Source organism: Mustela nivalis (assembly GCF_964662115.1).
Source record: "Mustela nivalis genome assembly, chromosome: 11".
Classification (NCBI taxonomy): Eukaryota; Metazoa; Chordata; class Mammalia; order Carnivora; family Mustelidae; genus Mustela; species Mustela nivalis.
Window position 1 is genome coordinate 58,529,710 of NC_139030.1, and position 16,371 is coordinate 58,546,080.

Here is a 16,371-nt window from a genome sequence, read left to right on the forward strand (position 1 = left end):
AAGGAAGTTATTAGGGTACGTTTTAAACCAATATGACTGGTTTCCTTGTAAAAGGGGGAAATTTGGACACACAGACATGCACAGAGAAAGCCATGTGAGGATATAAAAAGAATACCTGAAGTTCCCAAAAGCTAAGAAAGAAGCATAGAACAGATCCTTCCTTAGTGCTTTCAGAGATAGCACGGCCCTGTCATCTCTTTGATTTCAGACATCTGCCCTCTGGAACTGTGAGATGTGGCTTATGTTATAAGCCACTTAGGTTGTGGTACTTCAGTATGGCATCCCCAGCAAATTAATATACCCAGTATGTTTTCCAAAGCTGATTTTAATAATTTTCGCTCATTTTAAGAATTTTTTTTTATTGAAACAGGTAAAATAAGATTTTGGAATTCAATTAATTTTAGTTACCTTTTCTCTATTTCATTATTAAAATAAAGTATAGCTGGACTTGAAGATAAAACTATATAAAAAAATATTGTATATTTTTAGTATTTTAATCCATGAACTCTAAGTCCTTTCATTGGTCCAACAGAAATGCTTATTACAAAAGAGGAACTGCTCCTATCTTTAGCAACAATCATTTGCTAAACTGAATCAAGAACTGTTTACCATGTTCAGTGTTAGAGAGTGGCAGCTTTTGTTCCCTAAGGTTACCTAGACTTTTAATGACTTGTTTTCTAATTAAAAAAAAAAAAATTGTTTGAAAGGAAAATAGTAACTTTACATAGAATCCAGGCAAATCACTACATAATCAAATGTTCAAAGTTAGTATCACCAGTACACATAGCAACATCTTGGACCTCAAATATGTTTTGCTGAGAAGGATGTACTGCTTCTCCTTCCCAAAGATGCATAACCTCTTCTAATCATGAGAAAGCATCAGACAAACCCACATTGAGAAATGTTCTACAAAATACTCTTCAATGTATCAAGATCATGAGAGACCATACTAAGGAACTGTCACAAATAAGAGAAAATTAAGGAGATATAGCTACTAAAACTGATAAGATCTGAATAAATTATTAATTTTAATTCCTCAAGATTAATTTCCTGATTTTGAAAATTATTTTATGTCTGTAAGATGTTAACATAGGGGTGGTTGGGACTCTACTAATTTTGAAACTCTTGTGAGTCCTAAAATAATCTCAAAATAAATGCTTTAAGTGAAGAGTTTCTTTCTATGCCATGCATCTTTTTTTTTTTTTTTAAGATTTTATTTATTTATTTGACAGACAGAGATCACAAGTAGGCAGAGAGGCAGGCAGAGAGAGAGAGAGAGAGAGGGAAGCAGGCTTCCTGTGGAGCAGAGAGCCCGATGTGGGGCTCGATCCCAGGACCCTGAGATCATGACCCGAGCTGAAGGCAGCAGCCCAGACCACTGAGCCACCCAGGCGCCCCGCCATGCATCTTTTTAAATACTAAAATGTAGGAGTTAATTGGCTGAGAAATTTTCGACAGTGCAGGAATGAAATGAAGATTATTTGCAGGAAATGTCACCATTAACTATAGAATTCTTTCTGTTCTCTAATCAAAGTTTAAGATTATAGTTTGTATATTTTGAATTCCAGAATATTTGAAGATTTAATATATTTAAGAATTTTAATATGAACCAGTAATTTGAGCATTTCTTTAATTTACAATAATTTTGATGATGTTCTATTTGGTTATTACACTTACTCATTGCTAGTGTTGAAGTGTGCACATAACTTTTACTTGAACGTACTGCCATTTTTTACGATTAGCATACTTTGCAGTTTGTATACTAGAGGCTGATTTTGCAATGCCATAAAATTATGCTTATAATTTTAAAGAACTAGAGACAAGAGTTTGAAGACATGTTGCAACAAGTTTGGGAAGCAATGAAAAGATTAAAGACATTTTTATTTCTAGCATACAAAAAGCAACATTTGTGGAGTTCTATCCTAGTAATCAGTCTCCTTGATTTTTACAAAGATTAGATGCTTTAGCATACTTCGTATAATTATTTTGCTTTAATTGGCTATCTGGACTTTTCCTGACTGTTAGGAGATTTTGTTCACTGGTAATTCAGGTTCAAGACATTAGTACAGTATTTATACAATTCTGTTCTTGTGGGGGGAAAACACTTTTTGTATTGTGGCATGAAGTGCACTAGCATTAATAAAGATATTTGCAGTTACCATGCCTTGTTACTGAGACACTGACATTTTATGTAACTGCTTTAAATCACTTATACCTAGATTGGCTAGCAGAATTTGAAAAGCTCTGCTCAAAAGTGTTCAGCTTCTTATAATTTAAGTCAGAAGTTAGGTATTACAGATGGATATTAATTTTTATTGTGCAAAATGTGCACATTTGTTACCTACCCATTAAAATGGAAACTAAAAAGTTCATAATGTTGAAATTACATTTGAATGTCAATATCTGTTATAAAGAGTAAGTGTAATCTTCTAAAAGTATTTTCATTTTATGATATAATTTATCAGGTTGCAGACGTTTTCTCTGAACAAAATTTAAGAGTTTTAATCATAACAAGTTATTATTTGGGAGCATCTTCTGATATTAGATATATGAATGTAGAAAAAATGACTTCTACAAACGTGGAACATTCTAATATCCAAATAATCTTATTTTGTAGTCGTAAGATTAATAGAGCCTGTTTGACTCATGTTGTATTTTGTTTCATGTAAAACAGCATCATTCTGCTTTTTTATTAATACAGAATATGCTTTGTTTTAAATGTAGTTATAGCATTCACTGAACTACCACCAGTCCATGATGAAAAATCACCTTGTGAACAGTAACTTAAAATTTTAAGACAGCTAAAGGCTGACATTGTTCTGATAATGGAATGAGGGTGTAATCTAAACAGCACCCCCTGCTGTATAAGAAGATAAAAGCCACAAGCCACATTGGAGGGAAGGCAAACCACAAGAGACTGTGGTTTCTGGGAAACAAACTGAGGGTTTTGGAGAGAAAGGGGGTGGGGGGTTGGATGACCCTGGTGGTGGGTATTATGGAGCACTGAGTGGGGTGCATAAACAATGAATTTTGGAACATTGAAAAAAAAATTAAATTAAAAAAACAAGTCACAACAAAGAATTCATTAAATCAGCTTCTAATTTCCCAAAGACCTTTGAGTAACATTGTAAAGCAAAAACATTGCTTTTTATAATTGGAGGAGAGAAAAAGTGATATATGCAGCTGACCTTTGAACAACACATATTTGAACTGTGTAGTCCCCTTATACATACTTTCTTTTTCAATCAATACAGTATAGTACTATAAATGTACTTTCTCTTCATTACGGTTTTCTTAACATTTTCTCTAGCTTACTTTATTGTAAGAATATGGTATAGAATATAGATAACATACAAAATATGTGTTAAATGATTGTTGAATTGTCAGTAAGTCTTCCAGTCAACAGTAGGCTGTTAGTAGTTAAGTTTTGGGAGGAGTCAGAAGTTACTGTTGGGTTTTCAACTGCAGTGGGGGGAGGGAGAGTTGGTGCCCTTACCTCTCTTTTGGGTAAGGATCAACTATATTCTTAATTATTTAAGAACGATTAAGTTATTCTAATCATTCAATGATAGAATGAGTCTAATCATTCAATCTAATCAAGTTAATCTAATCACAAATAATTATTCTATCCTTTTAAAAGAAGAAGGAAACAAGGAAAATTAGCATTTTAGTTGTCTGTAGCAGGTATTAGGAAGTATTGCCCTTGCAACTGGTAACAGTTTTTTTATGCAGTGTTTTGTAGAGTAAAAATGATTAAGAGATGGCCTTTTCCTTTGTAACTTTAAATCCTAGTAATGGTATAGTGAAAGATAGCAAGTAATCATGAAAGTTCAAAGAAACCACAAAACAGGTCTGGGAAATTCAGGGATACTTCTTAGGCAATATGTTTTTGAGATGGTTAGGATAGATAGGATTATGAGGCAAAAGAAATTCAAATGCATGATACATAGGTCGAGGGATGGGAGAGGTGTGAAGTAGAGGAAATAATGTGACCAAAAATACAACAGTGGAAAACATTCGTTAAGTACCAGTTGTGTTTCACACTTTGCAGTTATTGGGGATACTAAGATAAATGAGATTCAGTTTTTGTTCTCAAAGAGTTTAAATCTTAGTTTACCAATTAATTGCATAGAAGTGATGGTTAAAACAATGGAAGCACATGAAATAACTGAGAAAGCATAAAGAAAGAAAGAAATTTAGCTGGACAAAATCCTTAAGAATGTTTGCTTTTAGAAAAGAAAATCCAATAAACCAGACCAGGAATTTTATTAAAAGATATAGTTAAGAAGAAGATCAGGACAGTTCCATGACCTGGAGCTTAAGGGTGAACATGGGTTTTGTGTTGTTGGTTTGTGGTTGTTGGTTTTTTAAAAAAATTTGTTTGTTTTTGGGTTTTTTGGGTTCTCCTCCCCTTCCTTACTCCCCTGATAGTGGGTTTTAATGAGGAAGAGGCACTCAGCAATGCTAGATTTATACAAAGTGGTGAAAATTAAGACGAGTAAAGATCAGTGGGACCTGGTAATTAAGAAAACTTCAGTAACTTGAGGTTTGAGGTTTGGCACAAATATTAAAGATTCTGAGAAGAGGGGAGGGAGTAGACATACAGGTAAGACTTATTTCAAGGTTAATGCAGGAGAGATGGTGATGAAATTGAGAAGGAAGAGTAGATAGGGTCAGGGGAGTAGTAGAAGATTGGGGGTGACTAGAGGTCATGCTAAGAAATTAAGAAAATGGAAATGAGAAATTGTGGTTAAGTGCAACCTAAGAGTTTAAGACCTTGGAGGTGGTAGAATTTTGAGTGATCAAATCCAATATGTGACTTAAATGGAATCAGGAAGAATAAAGACCAAGTGATAATTTTTTTTTTTTAAGATTTTTATTCATTTGAGAGAGAGAGAGACAAAGAGCATGAGCACGGGAGAGAGGATGGAGGAAAACAGGCTCTCTGTTGAGCAGGGAGCCCAGTGTGGGGCTCGATCCCAGGACCCTGGATCACGACCTGAATTAAAGGCAGACGCTTAACTTTCTGAGCCACTGAGGCGCCAAGTGATAATTTAGAAAAAAAAGAACCAGGCTTCAGTGAAGTAAGGCAAAAGGAAGCTAGGAAGTATACTTGCAAGTTTAAATGAAGATTCAAAAGAACTTCCTGTTCTAATTGAAGGTCTTTGGATCAGTCCCATGGATGGGCCTCTTCTGCTCTTAATAAGTAGTAGTAAATTAATTTGTTCAACAAATATTTGTTGTATTTCTACTTTGAGACAACATTTTAGGTATTTAGGATCTATTATTGACTTGTACATATGACAGTATCACTTTAAATAATATTGAAATATTAACTAACTTGTTTTATTATATCATGGTGTAAAAAATAGTTTAGTACTATTTAATTTATGTTCAACCATGAATTTCTTGAGGTCAGGGATTGTCTCATTCATCCTTGTATGCCAAGTTCCAAACATAGCACCTGACACTTTTAGTTATGTTCATGAAATGCCTGAATTACAGAAACTTTTGAATAAAGAACAGAATGATTCTGGAAGGTTATTTATTTATTTATTTATTTACATGGAATTAGTATCTGTGTTTTTTTAAAGGTGGTAGAAAAACAGCATTAAATCATAGTTTTAAGAGTTTTTTAATGAGAAAGATGTACTTATTGTATCATTGACTAATAGGTTCTTGCTATAACGGCAAAACATAGTGAAAAATATGAAATGTGTTATGGAATTATTTCTCTTCTGTGTACAACTATATCTGTGTAGCAGAGAAAGTCTCTAATGTGTATTTTTGATAATGCATGGTATCACTGTAATCATTATAATGTGGTCTTAGTCTTTTTTACTAAATACAAATGTGAATAGACCAACAGGGAATAAACTCTATAGATTCCATTGTCACTCGGGTGTTTTCTATGCTTTAATTACCTTCACCAAGAATTTTACAAGAAGGGATAAGAAAAGGGCTTCTTTGTAATGTCTCCAGGCATAAATGTAACTTTGTGTACAAGACTGTACTTTTTTTCCCCATTTTAATCTGTGGTGAGTAAAGCTCATATTTTGTTAAAATTCTAGACTCACTTCCTCTTAGATATCACTCTTTTTAGAGTTAAAAAAAAACTTTGTTATCAAATTCTATATGATTGGTTCTTAATTACTGCTGCAAGAGTGACAGCTTCATTTAGATATTGTTTGTGTTTTATTTTCATGAGACTTCAGGGTTAGCTCATTTACTTCACAAAAATAAAATTGATGTTTTAACTATGCATCTAAGAATGCTTACTACCACTTCATTAGCTATCATAGAAGTATTTCTATCATCTCTGATCCTTTGTAATTTTAATCTGTTCTGAATTTTCATATTTGTATAGTTTTGAGTTTACCCCACGGACATTTTTCATATTAAATAACTGTTACATGGAGTTGACATATATAATTTAAGAATTATTATTTTGTAAAATATAAATGAAAAATGATTCTAAAATCCTCAAACTAGAATGTTCACTTCAACTTGCTTATCCAGAAAACTGATATAAAAGGAAATGTAACTGATCATAGTATAAATGAATATTAATGAAACATTTGATTAAGGACATCTCATTCATGAAGTTGAATTCATTGTTGAGAACCATGGATTTTACATGTGAAAATAAACAAATAAATACTGGTTCTTAATGTTACAGGTTCATGTTTTTAGAGAAACTAGCTGGCTTTTAGAGAATTGGCCAAAAAAAAAAAGTCCACAGTCCTTCTGGTGTCCTGTTGCTAGGCTTGATGATGTTTGAATGACCTTCTCTAGTATACCCTATTTTTGTTTGCCTCAACCTTAGTGCTAATGTAGTCTAGAGCTCTGATAACACTGAAGTACCGAATTCACAAATTTTCTTTTTTAGTCTGTGATGAACAGAAACAGATTGGCTGACTTGGGAAAGATACCCACAGTCTATCTTTCCCTTGTGCTCCCTGCAGTTTCTTTGTGGCCCTTCTTGCAAAGGCACATTGAGGATCTTCCCTGTGAGATCCAGTTACTGTGTTGTTATAATGGGACCTTGACCAGAAGTTTTTACCTTATAAGTTGATATAAGATCTACTTGGTGAAATTTATTTAAATCTTACTACTTTAATAAAAAATATAATGTTATTTATATACATAATATATACATATACATAATATAAACCTTATATATAAGGTTTATATTAGTCTCTGAGGGTACATGCTAACCTTTTTCATGATTCCTCTTGGCTCTCAGGGAATAAAAAAGCAGAGGAGAGATCTCTTTGATAACTAACTGATAACAAAAAGTATACCTATTTTTAGCTTTTGTTTTTACATTTCTCAAATGTATTATGTTAAAAACAATTAAATTGCAGTGCACAGTTAAGTATGATATAAACAGAAGATAATAAAGGAGACCTATCCTTATTTTAACACAGAGCATAATACCTTTCACACAATAAAATTCTTAAAATAGACTGGAGTGTGGAGTTTGACACTCTATTTTCATAGTATCAGGCTAGGGGAACTTAATTATTTCTTGGAAGTAAAAGGAGGATTTCCAAGAATTAACAAATTTTCTGTCAAATCTCTTACAAAGTATGAAAAATAAGTTGTGTTTTTAGTTGTATAACATTTCGACCTGGAGTTTATGACACTTAGAACTAGATCTTTAGAATGCAGATTGAAAAGTCACACATTTGAATTGAATGTGATCCTTCCATCACAAAGTTAAAAATGACTTTTATATTGATAACCAAACTTGGATGCATTTAGAAATATCTTAGTAAGTTTATTCATTAAATCTTTATGCTGCCTTTTATATTGCTTTATTAGGCTAGAATATAATCCCTTTTTCGTGTCAACTCTCCTTACCTGAGAGCTATTGGACAGAGACCATAGCTTCACTTCTGGCTCTTGGAACTGGGAATGCCTTGCCCAGAGTGTGTGATAATTTGAGTAATGGCTTGGTGACAGATTGTGGGCTGACTTCATTGGTTTTTAACCTTATGTTAATAGAACGCGTTTGTTTTCCTTGTTATGAGTAAAAAAAAATTGATAATAATGTACATGTATTAACAAAGTTCAATTCACATCAGTGGGTCAAATTATTATAATTAATGACAATTATACCTCAAATCTCAAATTCAAAGTAAATAAGGTTATGCCACTCATTTTCATTTTATTTAGAGTACTTTCATATTTCTGTAGGGTTTGAAGAGCAGAAATAGAAAAAGGAAAATGTAAAATAGAAATTTATGATAAGAAATTAGTATAAATTTTAATTATGAACTCTGAAATCAGATAAATCTCATCTGTTTTTATAGTACAACTTTAAGTGTGTTTTTTTCCCTCCCAGGACATTTATTCAGAGCAGCTGGGGATCAACCGTTTAACCTGTCCACAGTGTCGAGTGCCTTCCCAATGGTCAGCCACCCAGTCTTTGGTCTACATTCAGCCAGCTCAGGGCATTCAGAATTTGGTGGTTTGGGGACACTTGGTACACCCACAGCCTTAGCCGCACATCCCCAACTAGCATCTTTTCCAGGTAAACATCTGTTACAAACAGTGTTCAAGGAAAGGAGGAAAGCTTGAAAATGTTCAAGCAATAATTTGTTTATTAAATTGAACAAAAAGAATAGTCTAATGCCTGGTATATTGAAACTCTTGTACAAGAATTGACTCAATCCTATTTATCACGTGCAAAAAACCCCCACACTATGTGTGCTAGATGGCAGCATTGATTACAGCTATGCAAGTGTTTAGTTAGAGAAAGGGGCATCTGCCACAAAAGTGATTAATTAGGCCAAGTGTACGTATTGTGAGTGTAGAGCTTGATGAATTTTTCTCAGCTTTATTTGATTTTTTAAAAAAAATTATTTAACTTACAATGGAAAGTAAACTCCAGTTCTTATAACAAATATCTCTATACTTTTGAATTCTCACTTCTGTACTTTCCAAGGAAGGTGAACTTGGCTTTTAAATTCTATATTTTTCCATATTTGATCAGAACAACTATAAATTTGCACCATTTGCATTACAGCAAGACCAGAATTATCCCCAGTTCTACAGATTATGATAATTCAGGAGCTTAGTAAGGCACCAATTAAAGCTTAAATTGGATAAGCATGCTATAATTTTCCTTGTTATATTATTTTCAAAGTCTAAACTTTCATGTGTTTCCAGTGATTGATTTCACTTTAATAAATTTTAGCAAGGGATGCATGGTTTGGTCTTATAAAAAATAGTTTACAAATTAGAACATAATTCTAGAGACAAATAGACCTGAATTTAAACCTGACTGTTACATTTTAGCTACATGATCATGAACAAGTAATCTGACCACTCTGCCTCAGTTTTCTCATCTGAAAAATTGAGGATAGGTAATGGTACCTGCTTCTTAGGGCTCTTGTGAAGATTGAAGGAGATAAGCCATATAAGTACTGATTGCAATGTTTAGCATACATGAATATATAATTAGTTATTATTATTATTACTTCCTCTTTCCCACTTTAATGGGTAATGAACTATCAAGTGCTTCTTCAAAAGGAAACGAACATCTCATTTTAACTGTATACAGAATGGAAAGACAGATTTATATTTCAAGTACTGTTTCTTGAGTCATACTCTTTTAATTCAGTTGTCTGGAAGAGAGTAGCTGGTGGGGAGAGTTAATATGACTAGAAAGTTAAAATCAAGTCTTAAACTAAGCCTTAACATTTGTTTTAAAAATACTAATAGGAATTTATTTAGGCTAGTTTCTAACATGGTTGCTTAGCAAGATGATCAATCTGATAGATATTTGCTGAAATATAAAATTTCTGATTAAGAATAAAAATAGATAGTAGAAATATAGTTACTGGGTGTCTTAAAAATTTTTTTAATCATTTTGTCATAGCTTATTATACCATTGCTTTTGAGCCTATCTAAATTATTATTCACTCATTCATTTATTGTACAAAGTTCTTTGAGCATCTGCTGTGTTCTGTGCATTGAGGAATATACTGACATAGTATGTGTTATTTACAGTTTTTAGGAGATGGATAAACAATGACAAAACAGTCTTTAATGGTGAAGTATGTCTATGTAAGCATACTGTTTTCACCAAATAGACACTATGCCTAGACCTAGAAGACTCATTTGTTTAAGTTGTAGATTGGGCATAATAATTTAAATTTAAATTCTCTGTAATTGCCTTTATTCAGAAGGGTAATCTAAATGCCAAATTTTTGAAATCGCCTAAAAGTTAAATGAAGACACGCAAGAAAGAAATTACTAGAAATTTTAAATAAAGAATAACTTACTTTATAATTTTATGTACTTTCTGCATTTCAGATAATAAAATCAACAGATGCAAAATTATTTAATGGATATTAGTCTAATATTATTTCCATTTTATATTGACATAGCATTTCACAGTAATTTCTTTTAAAATATTTATAACTTTTGGTCATTATATTTTTATATTATATTACCATGAATTTCTGTGAAGCATCTGGCTCCATCAAGTATGAAAGATTTAAAAATTCTGCTATATCTTCTAGGCCCAATATCATCTGAAATATTAGACTCTTTCAGTTGAATATAATTAATGTTGCCAATATGCTGTTACCTTCTTTGAATAGCTTTAGAAACTCATCATATTCTGGTTTATGTAATCCTTATTTTATATATTTTCTTTTATGAACAAACTATTTTGTGAGTGACTAAGTTTGTTTTCATTTTCTTAAACTTGGAAGATAAATAAGCTTTTCATTTAACAAAAATTATATTATTTCTTATGAAATATTAGATATTTGTAAAGTTTGTAGCCTGAAGCTCTACCACTTTCATATTTTTATTTTATTGATTTTATTTACCTTTTTTTTCTTTTAACTTGTGGTGTCAGCTTGTTTATAACATACACATTTTCCAACTTTTTATTTTCTAATCCCCATTGTCTGTACTTATTTATAGTGAGGTTCTAAAGTATAGTGTTATGGTTATGCTTTTTTCTGAGCATTATTTCTGAGCATATTTTATATCTAAAATATTTGAATCTTATTATACTTAGATTGCCTTACCAACTTGTAGGCTGTTTATGAAGTCTATACATTCAGCTGTAATGCTTTAATTATAGACTCTGTATTAAATAATGTAAATATCTTTAGGAAACCTCAGTCCCTTTTTATTAGCAATTTGGAACCTAGGTTTCAAACCTATAAATAAGAATAGATTCCAGCTGAGCTGATACAAGTCCAAAATACACAGTTTTCCTTCCCACCGAAATACACTTCTTTCATCTAAACAGGGATAAATGATTAATGCTTTTGTATAGTTATTCTTGGTTCAGTTCCCATCATTCAGGCACTGCTAAATATGCATTGGTGTCATTTCACTAGCAGTGCCTTCCTGCAGTGCAGAAGAATAGCTTTTGCAGTTTTCTGCTTACTCTGTTTTTAGACCTTTTAGAATAGCAGCCACCATGAACATTTCACTTTTTGAAGAAAACAGATTTTGTCATTAGATAATGAAGGTGCATATCTTTACATTCTGTTTTTAATGAAGGGCTATTCTTAGAAAAGATTTAAAGATCATACAAGAAACTGACAAAATTAAATTTTTCCCATACTATATTTTCAGTTTCTTTTCTCTAATTTCCTCGTGTTGGTTACAATCAATGAAAAATACAGCACATCTCTTAGAAGATTAGCCTGAAAGGTCATAAATGATTTGGTAATCTGGCAGGTTAGCCAAGTAGAAAAGATTATTTCTAAGATTTTAAATGGGGCAATACAAGACGTTCTTTTGGATTATTTTCAAATATCATGTTAATCTTCACCCTTTTTGATAAATGTATTCTATAAAATTTGGCTTCTCTCCTTTTCTAAGTTTTAACTAAGAGCCACTGTTTGAACATCTAAATTGCATTTGATGATTTTCTACCATTGACTCACTTTACATTGATAAAACAATCATTGTTAGCTATAATTTATGAAAGAAAATATAAACAAACTCCAAGCTTTCCATATTAACTTTTATGGGGAAGAGTTTTGTAGAACTTTTATGTTTTAATATGACTTATTTTGGAAATCTTTGAATACCTGAGACAGAAAAAAAACACTGCTTTTGCTATCTTGATGTTTTTAATTAAGTATAGAATATCTTCTTTCATAAATGAACTTGTGGTATACTGGTTTACAGTAGCAGTCTTGGTATTATTATTTATGATTTTTCAGACTCAGATTTAAATTGTATATAATTTGAGGAAATTCTTAACATAGGTTGTAAATGGTACAACCATAAATTCTAAGGTTTTAAAATACATTGGTATATTCTTAAATATTATTTCTTTACTAATTTAGAAAAATTATGAAATTTTTCTAAATTCTCTAATTTAGGAAAATTATGGTATAAGTTATCAAGAAGTCACACAGTTCTTTACTTTTCCAAGTTTTCCATTTTATTTTTAAAACCATAGACTACCTTTATTCTTCATAAACTTGAGTTCAAGGAAGCTGCCAAGTGAAGATCCTTGGATACTTTCTTAATGAGAGGAGTGATGAGTATGTAACATCTAATAAGCTGTCTTACAGTTAGATGATCAGAACTGTGTATGATGCAGCTGTTCTGTTCCAAAATGAAACTTGGTATTTTTTTCCAGGATTAAAGTAAGAAAAGCATTGTTACATTAACTAGAAAGTTAATTCAAGTAATTTTTGCTTGTTTGTTTGATGTTTGGTTTTGAGGTGCAGAATGGTGGCGAACAGCAGATGTTCATAGTCGTACAGGGGCAACCTTCTTTCCACCATTACTGGGAATTCCACCACTGTTTGCTCCTCCAGCCCAGAATCATGATTCTTCTTCATTCCATTCAAGAACTTCAGGAAAAAGTAATAGAAATGGTCCTGAAAAAGGTATTCCTTAACTTAAGTGATGTTTTACAAATCCTCCATTCCAATACCTATTTTCAGTAGAGTTTAGGTTTAATAACTTTATATAACAGTATACTAGACACTTTTCATGATGGCTTGCTTACTCCTTAACAATAACTCTGAGAGATTGGAAGTATCTTCATTTCACATCCAAGAGTAAATAAGTGATTTGAGGACAGCTTGCATGTCAGTGTGGCATGGCAAGATTTGAACCTGGCCTTCTAACTCCCAACTCCACTGCTTTTTCCTCTGTATCTCATTACCTCCTGTGTATAATCCAGCATAAGATTTACTTCTGTAATTAAGCACTAAATTCATCAAAACTATTATCCAAGTACTCCTTTTTTCTTTTAAGTGATCATTAATATTTCTGCAGTTTATAACCTGTTAGAATAGCATTTGCAAATCAATAGCATTTTGGATGGTTTATTATTATCATTATCATTTCTCACTTGGGTAAGAGCTTTTGGTGAGTTTGCTCTGAAAAGGGAAATGTTTGCATTTAATTATATTTCTAAACATTATTTTAATGGAAGTGGAATTCAGATAAATATAAAATTACCATTTTAAAGTGAACAGTTCGGTGGCATTTAATGCATTCAGTCTTGAACAACTTCCACCTCTGTATACTTACAAAACATTTCATCATGCCAAAAGGAAACTCCATACCCCTTAAGCAATTTCTCCCCATTCTTCCCCCTCTCAATCTCTGGCCATCACTAGCTTATGCACTGTCTCTGTGGATTTATTGTGAATATTTCATACAATACATGACTTTTTATGTCTGACTTCTTTCATGATGACTGACTTTCTTAGCGTGATGTTTTAGAGTCATTCATATTATATATAGCATATATCATTACATCATACCTTCTTTATGACTGAGTAATATTCTCTTGGATAAACATGTTTGTTTTTATTTTCAAGGTGTAAATGGGTCAATAAATGGAAACAGTACATCATCTGTATCTGGTATCAACACAACTGTATTATCCACTACTGCTTCAAGTTCTGTGGGACAAACTAAAAGTCTAAGCTCAGGTGGAGGAAATCGAAAATGTAATCAGGAACAAAACAAAAACCAGCCTTTGGATGCTAGAGCTGACAAAATAAAAGATAAGGTAAGTTATTCCTTCCAGAACAAATATGTAACAGATCTTTATGTAAGCATTCCAAGCTTCAAACTACCTGAATCTATGGAAAAATTTCTTATGAATTACCACTCCTATTTTACAAATGCTTATTTTTATGGTTTGGTACTAATATTAGGACTCTTAAAAATTACATCTGTTAGCACCAGTATAAATAATACAAATAGTAATAATAGCTAAGATTTGTGGAGAACTTAACATATAACAGCTCTACTCTGATTGATTTGCATATAATATCTATTTTAATCCTCTCTATAACCCCTAATTAGCTAGGTATTGTTATTATAAATGGAGAAACTGGGCCTCAAAATAGTTGGCCAGTAAGTGGACAGGATTTGAAGTCCAAGTGGTTGACCCCAGAGCCCATATTTTTAGGAAAACAAAAATGAGAAAACATTTTATTATGGGAAATTTGATATCTATAGAATAGACAGAATAGTATGATAATCCTGTGTACCCATTATTCATTTTCAAGAGTTGTCACCTCTTGGCCCATTTTATTTCATTATATCTCCAACTGTGCAGGTTATCAGTTTATACCTCTCACCTTCCTCTGCTTGACCAGTTGGCGCAGTTAGAGCTTGTCAGTAGAGGGTGTTGGAGAAACTGTGGAAAAAGAAAGGCTGTTTCTGGTTGCAATGTTTTCTTCTTGCTGTCATGCTGTGGCTGCCAGCGAGTAGCTTTCAGCCCAGCTGGCAGCTTCTCTGTGGTTTCGGTTTAGGAGACCTAGAAGTACACACCGTCTGGTGGGTCTCATGGGCATCCCAGCAAGCATCTTAGTAGTAAGTTTTGCCGGGATGCCAGTGGGTGGCTTTCTAGCTAATTTTAGTGGCACCCCAGTGAGGAGGTTTCCAGAAACTTTTCCTGGCACTCCAGCAGGCATGTTTCTTATTTGCCAGCCTTGACCTATGACACCTCAGTGAGCTTTTCTGCCATCCAGTGGGCAACAGCCACATCATCTCCAAAGTCTGAAGTTCAGCCTTGGGTGAATGAGGTTGGAAGATAGAGGCTCTCTTCCAAGTTTACCTTTATTTTACTACTCTACCTCTGCCCTCCAGGAAGTGGTTGTTCCCTACATCTGCTATTTCAGTATTCTTTAGAGGTCTCTTTATCTCTTTTAGTAGTATTCATATTCTGCTACTAGTTAATAATTCTACATCATAAAATCTCCCAGTTCAAATAGTTGATGTGCTTTCTGCCTTCTGACCAGATCTGTCTGCCATTGAAAAGGTATTATCAGGAGTAGGGTGGATATGCAAATTGCAGATGATAAATTCACTCCAATATTCTGGTCATTCTGAGCCTTTAGATTTCCTCTTCCATATCATGCCAGAGAAGCTGTGACATTTTCATTTTATTAAATGTAGACCTCCACAGAGTCTGGGTTTCATGCATACGAGCAGGTAAGCTAAGATACCTCCAGCTACATGAACTGATATATTATATCCATACTTTCTCTTAAGTGTACCCATATTTCCGAATTTGGTCTGCTCTCATTTGTAATTTCTTCTTGAGATAGGAGTCTTGGTTTATTTTGATTTAAAACTCCTGGTACGGGACGCCTGGGTGGCTCAGTTGGTTAAGCAGCTGCCTTCGGCTCAGGTCATGATCCCAGCGTCCTGGGATCGAGTCCCATATCGGGCTCCTTGCTCCGCAGGGAGCCTGCTTCTCCCTCTGACTCTGCCTTCCACTCTGTCTGCCTGTGCTCGCTCTCGCTCGCTCTCTCTGACAAATAAATAAAATCTTTAAAAAAAAAAAAAAAAAAAAAAACTCCTGGTACCAGCTGCAAACATTTGGGGAACAAAGATAATAACTAGGGCAGCATCTTCTCATCTCTAAATTCTGTAAAAACCACATTGAAGGCCTGGTTTTCTGGGGGAGCAGGGTCCGCGCACATCCTTTTCTTCACCATCTCAGTTATAATATCAAGAGGCTTGTCTCTTCCCCATTGCCTTTACTTGCCTCCTTTGTTTTAGATCATTTGACCCAAAAAGTCTGAGTATTTCTGATCTTTCTATTCTTCTTCTTTTTTTTTAAAGATTTTATTTATTTACTTGACAGAGAGAGATCACAAGTAGGCAAGGAAGGCAGGCAGAGAGAGAGAGTGGAGGAAGCTGACTCCACGCAGAGCAGAGAGCCTGGTGCGGAACTCGATCCCACACCCTGAGATCACAACCCAACCCCGAAGGCAGAGGCTCAACCCACTGAGTCACCCAGGCGCCCCTCTGATCTTTCTATTCTTTTCTATTGAATCTGTGTGTCTATTTCTGTGGCAGTACCACACTGTTTTGATTATTACAGCTTTGTAGTAGAAC

At 33.4% G+C, this 16,371-nt stretch overlaps 1 protein-coding gene across 39 annotated transcripts in view; it reads left to right on the plus strand.

Moving 5' to 3' along the window:
* The window catches only part of BAZ2B (bromodomain adjacent to zinc finger domain 2B), a 193,494-nt gene that overhangs the window by 60,993 nt on the left and 116,130 nt on the right, over positions 1-16,371 (plus strand). For 18 of the 39 annotated variants that reach the window (XR_014300676.1, XM_082691327.1, XM_082691299.1 and 15 more), the window contains 3 exons: positions 8,351-8,539; positions 12,720-12,887; positions 13,833-14,026. Coding sequence is in view for 38 of the 39 variants with exons in the window: in XM_082691327.1 (XP_082547453.1) it covers positions 8,351-8,539; positions 12,720-12,887; positions 13,833-14,026 (551 nt within the window). In the remaining variant the exon portion in view is untranslated. The remainder of the gene's footprint in view (positions 1-8,350; positions 8,540-12,719; positions 12,888-13,832; positions 14,027-16,371) is intronic. The other 21 variants (XM_082691318.1, XM_082691316.1, XM_082691300.1 and 18 more) reach the window with 3 other exon arrangements.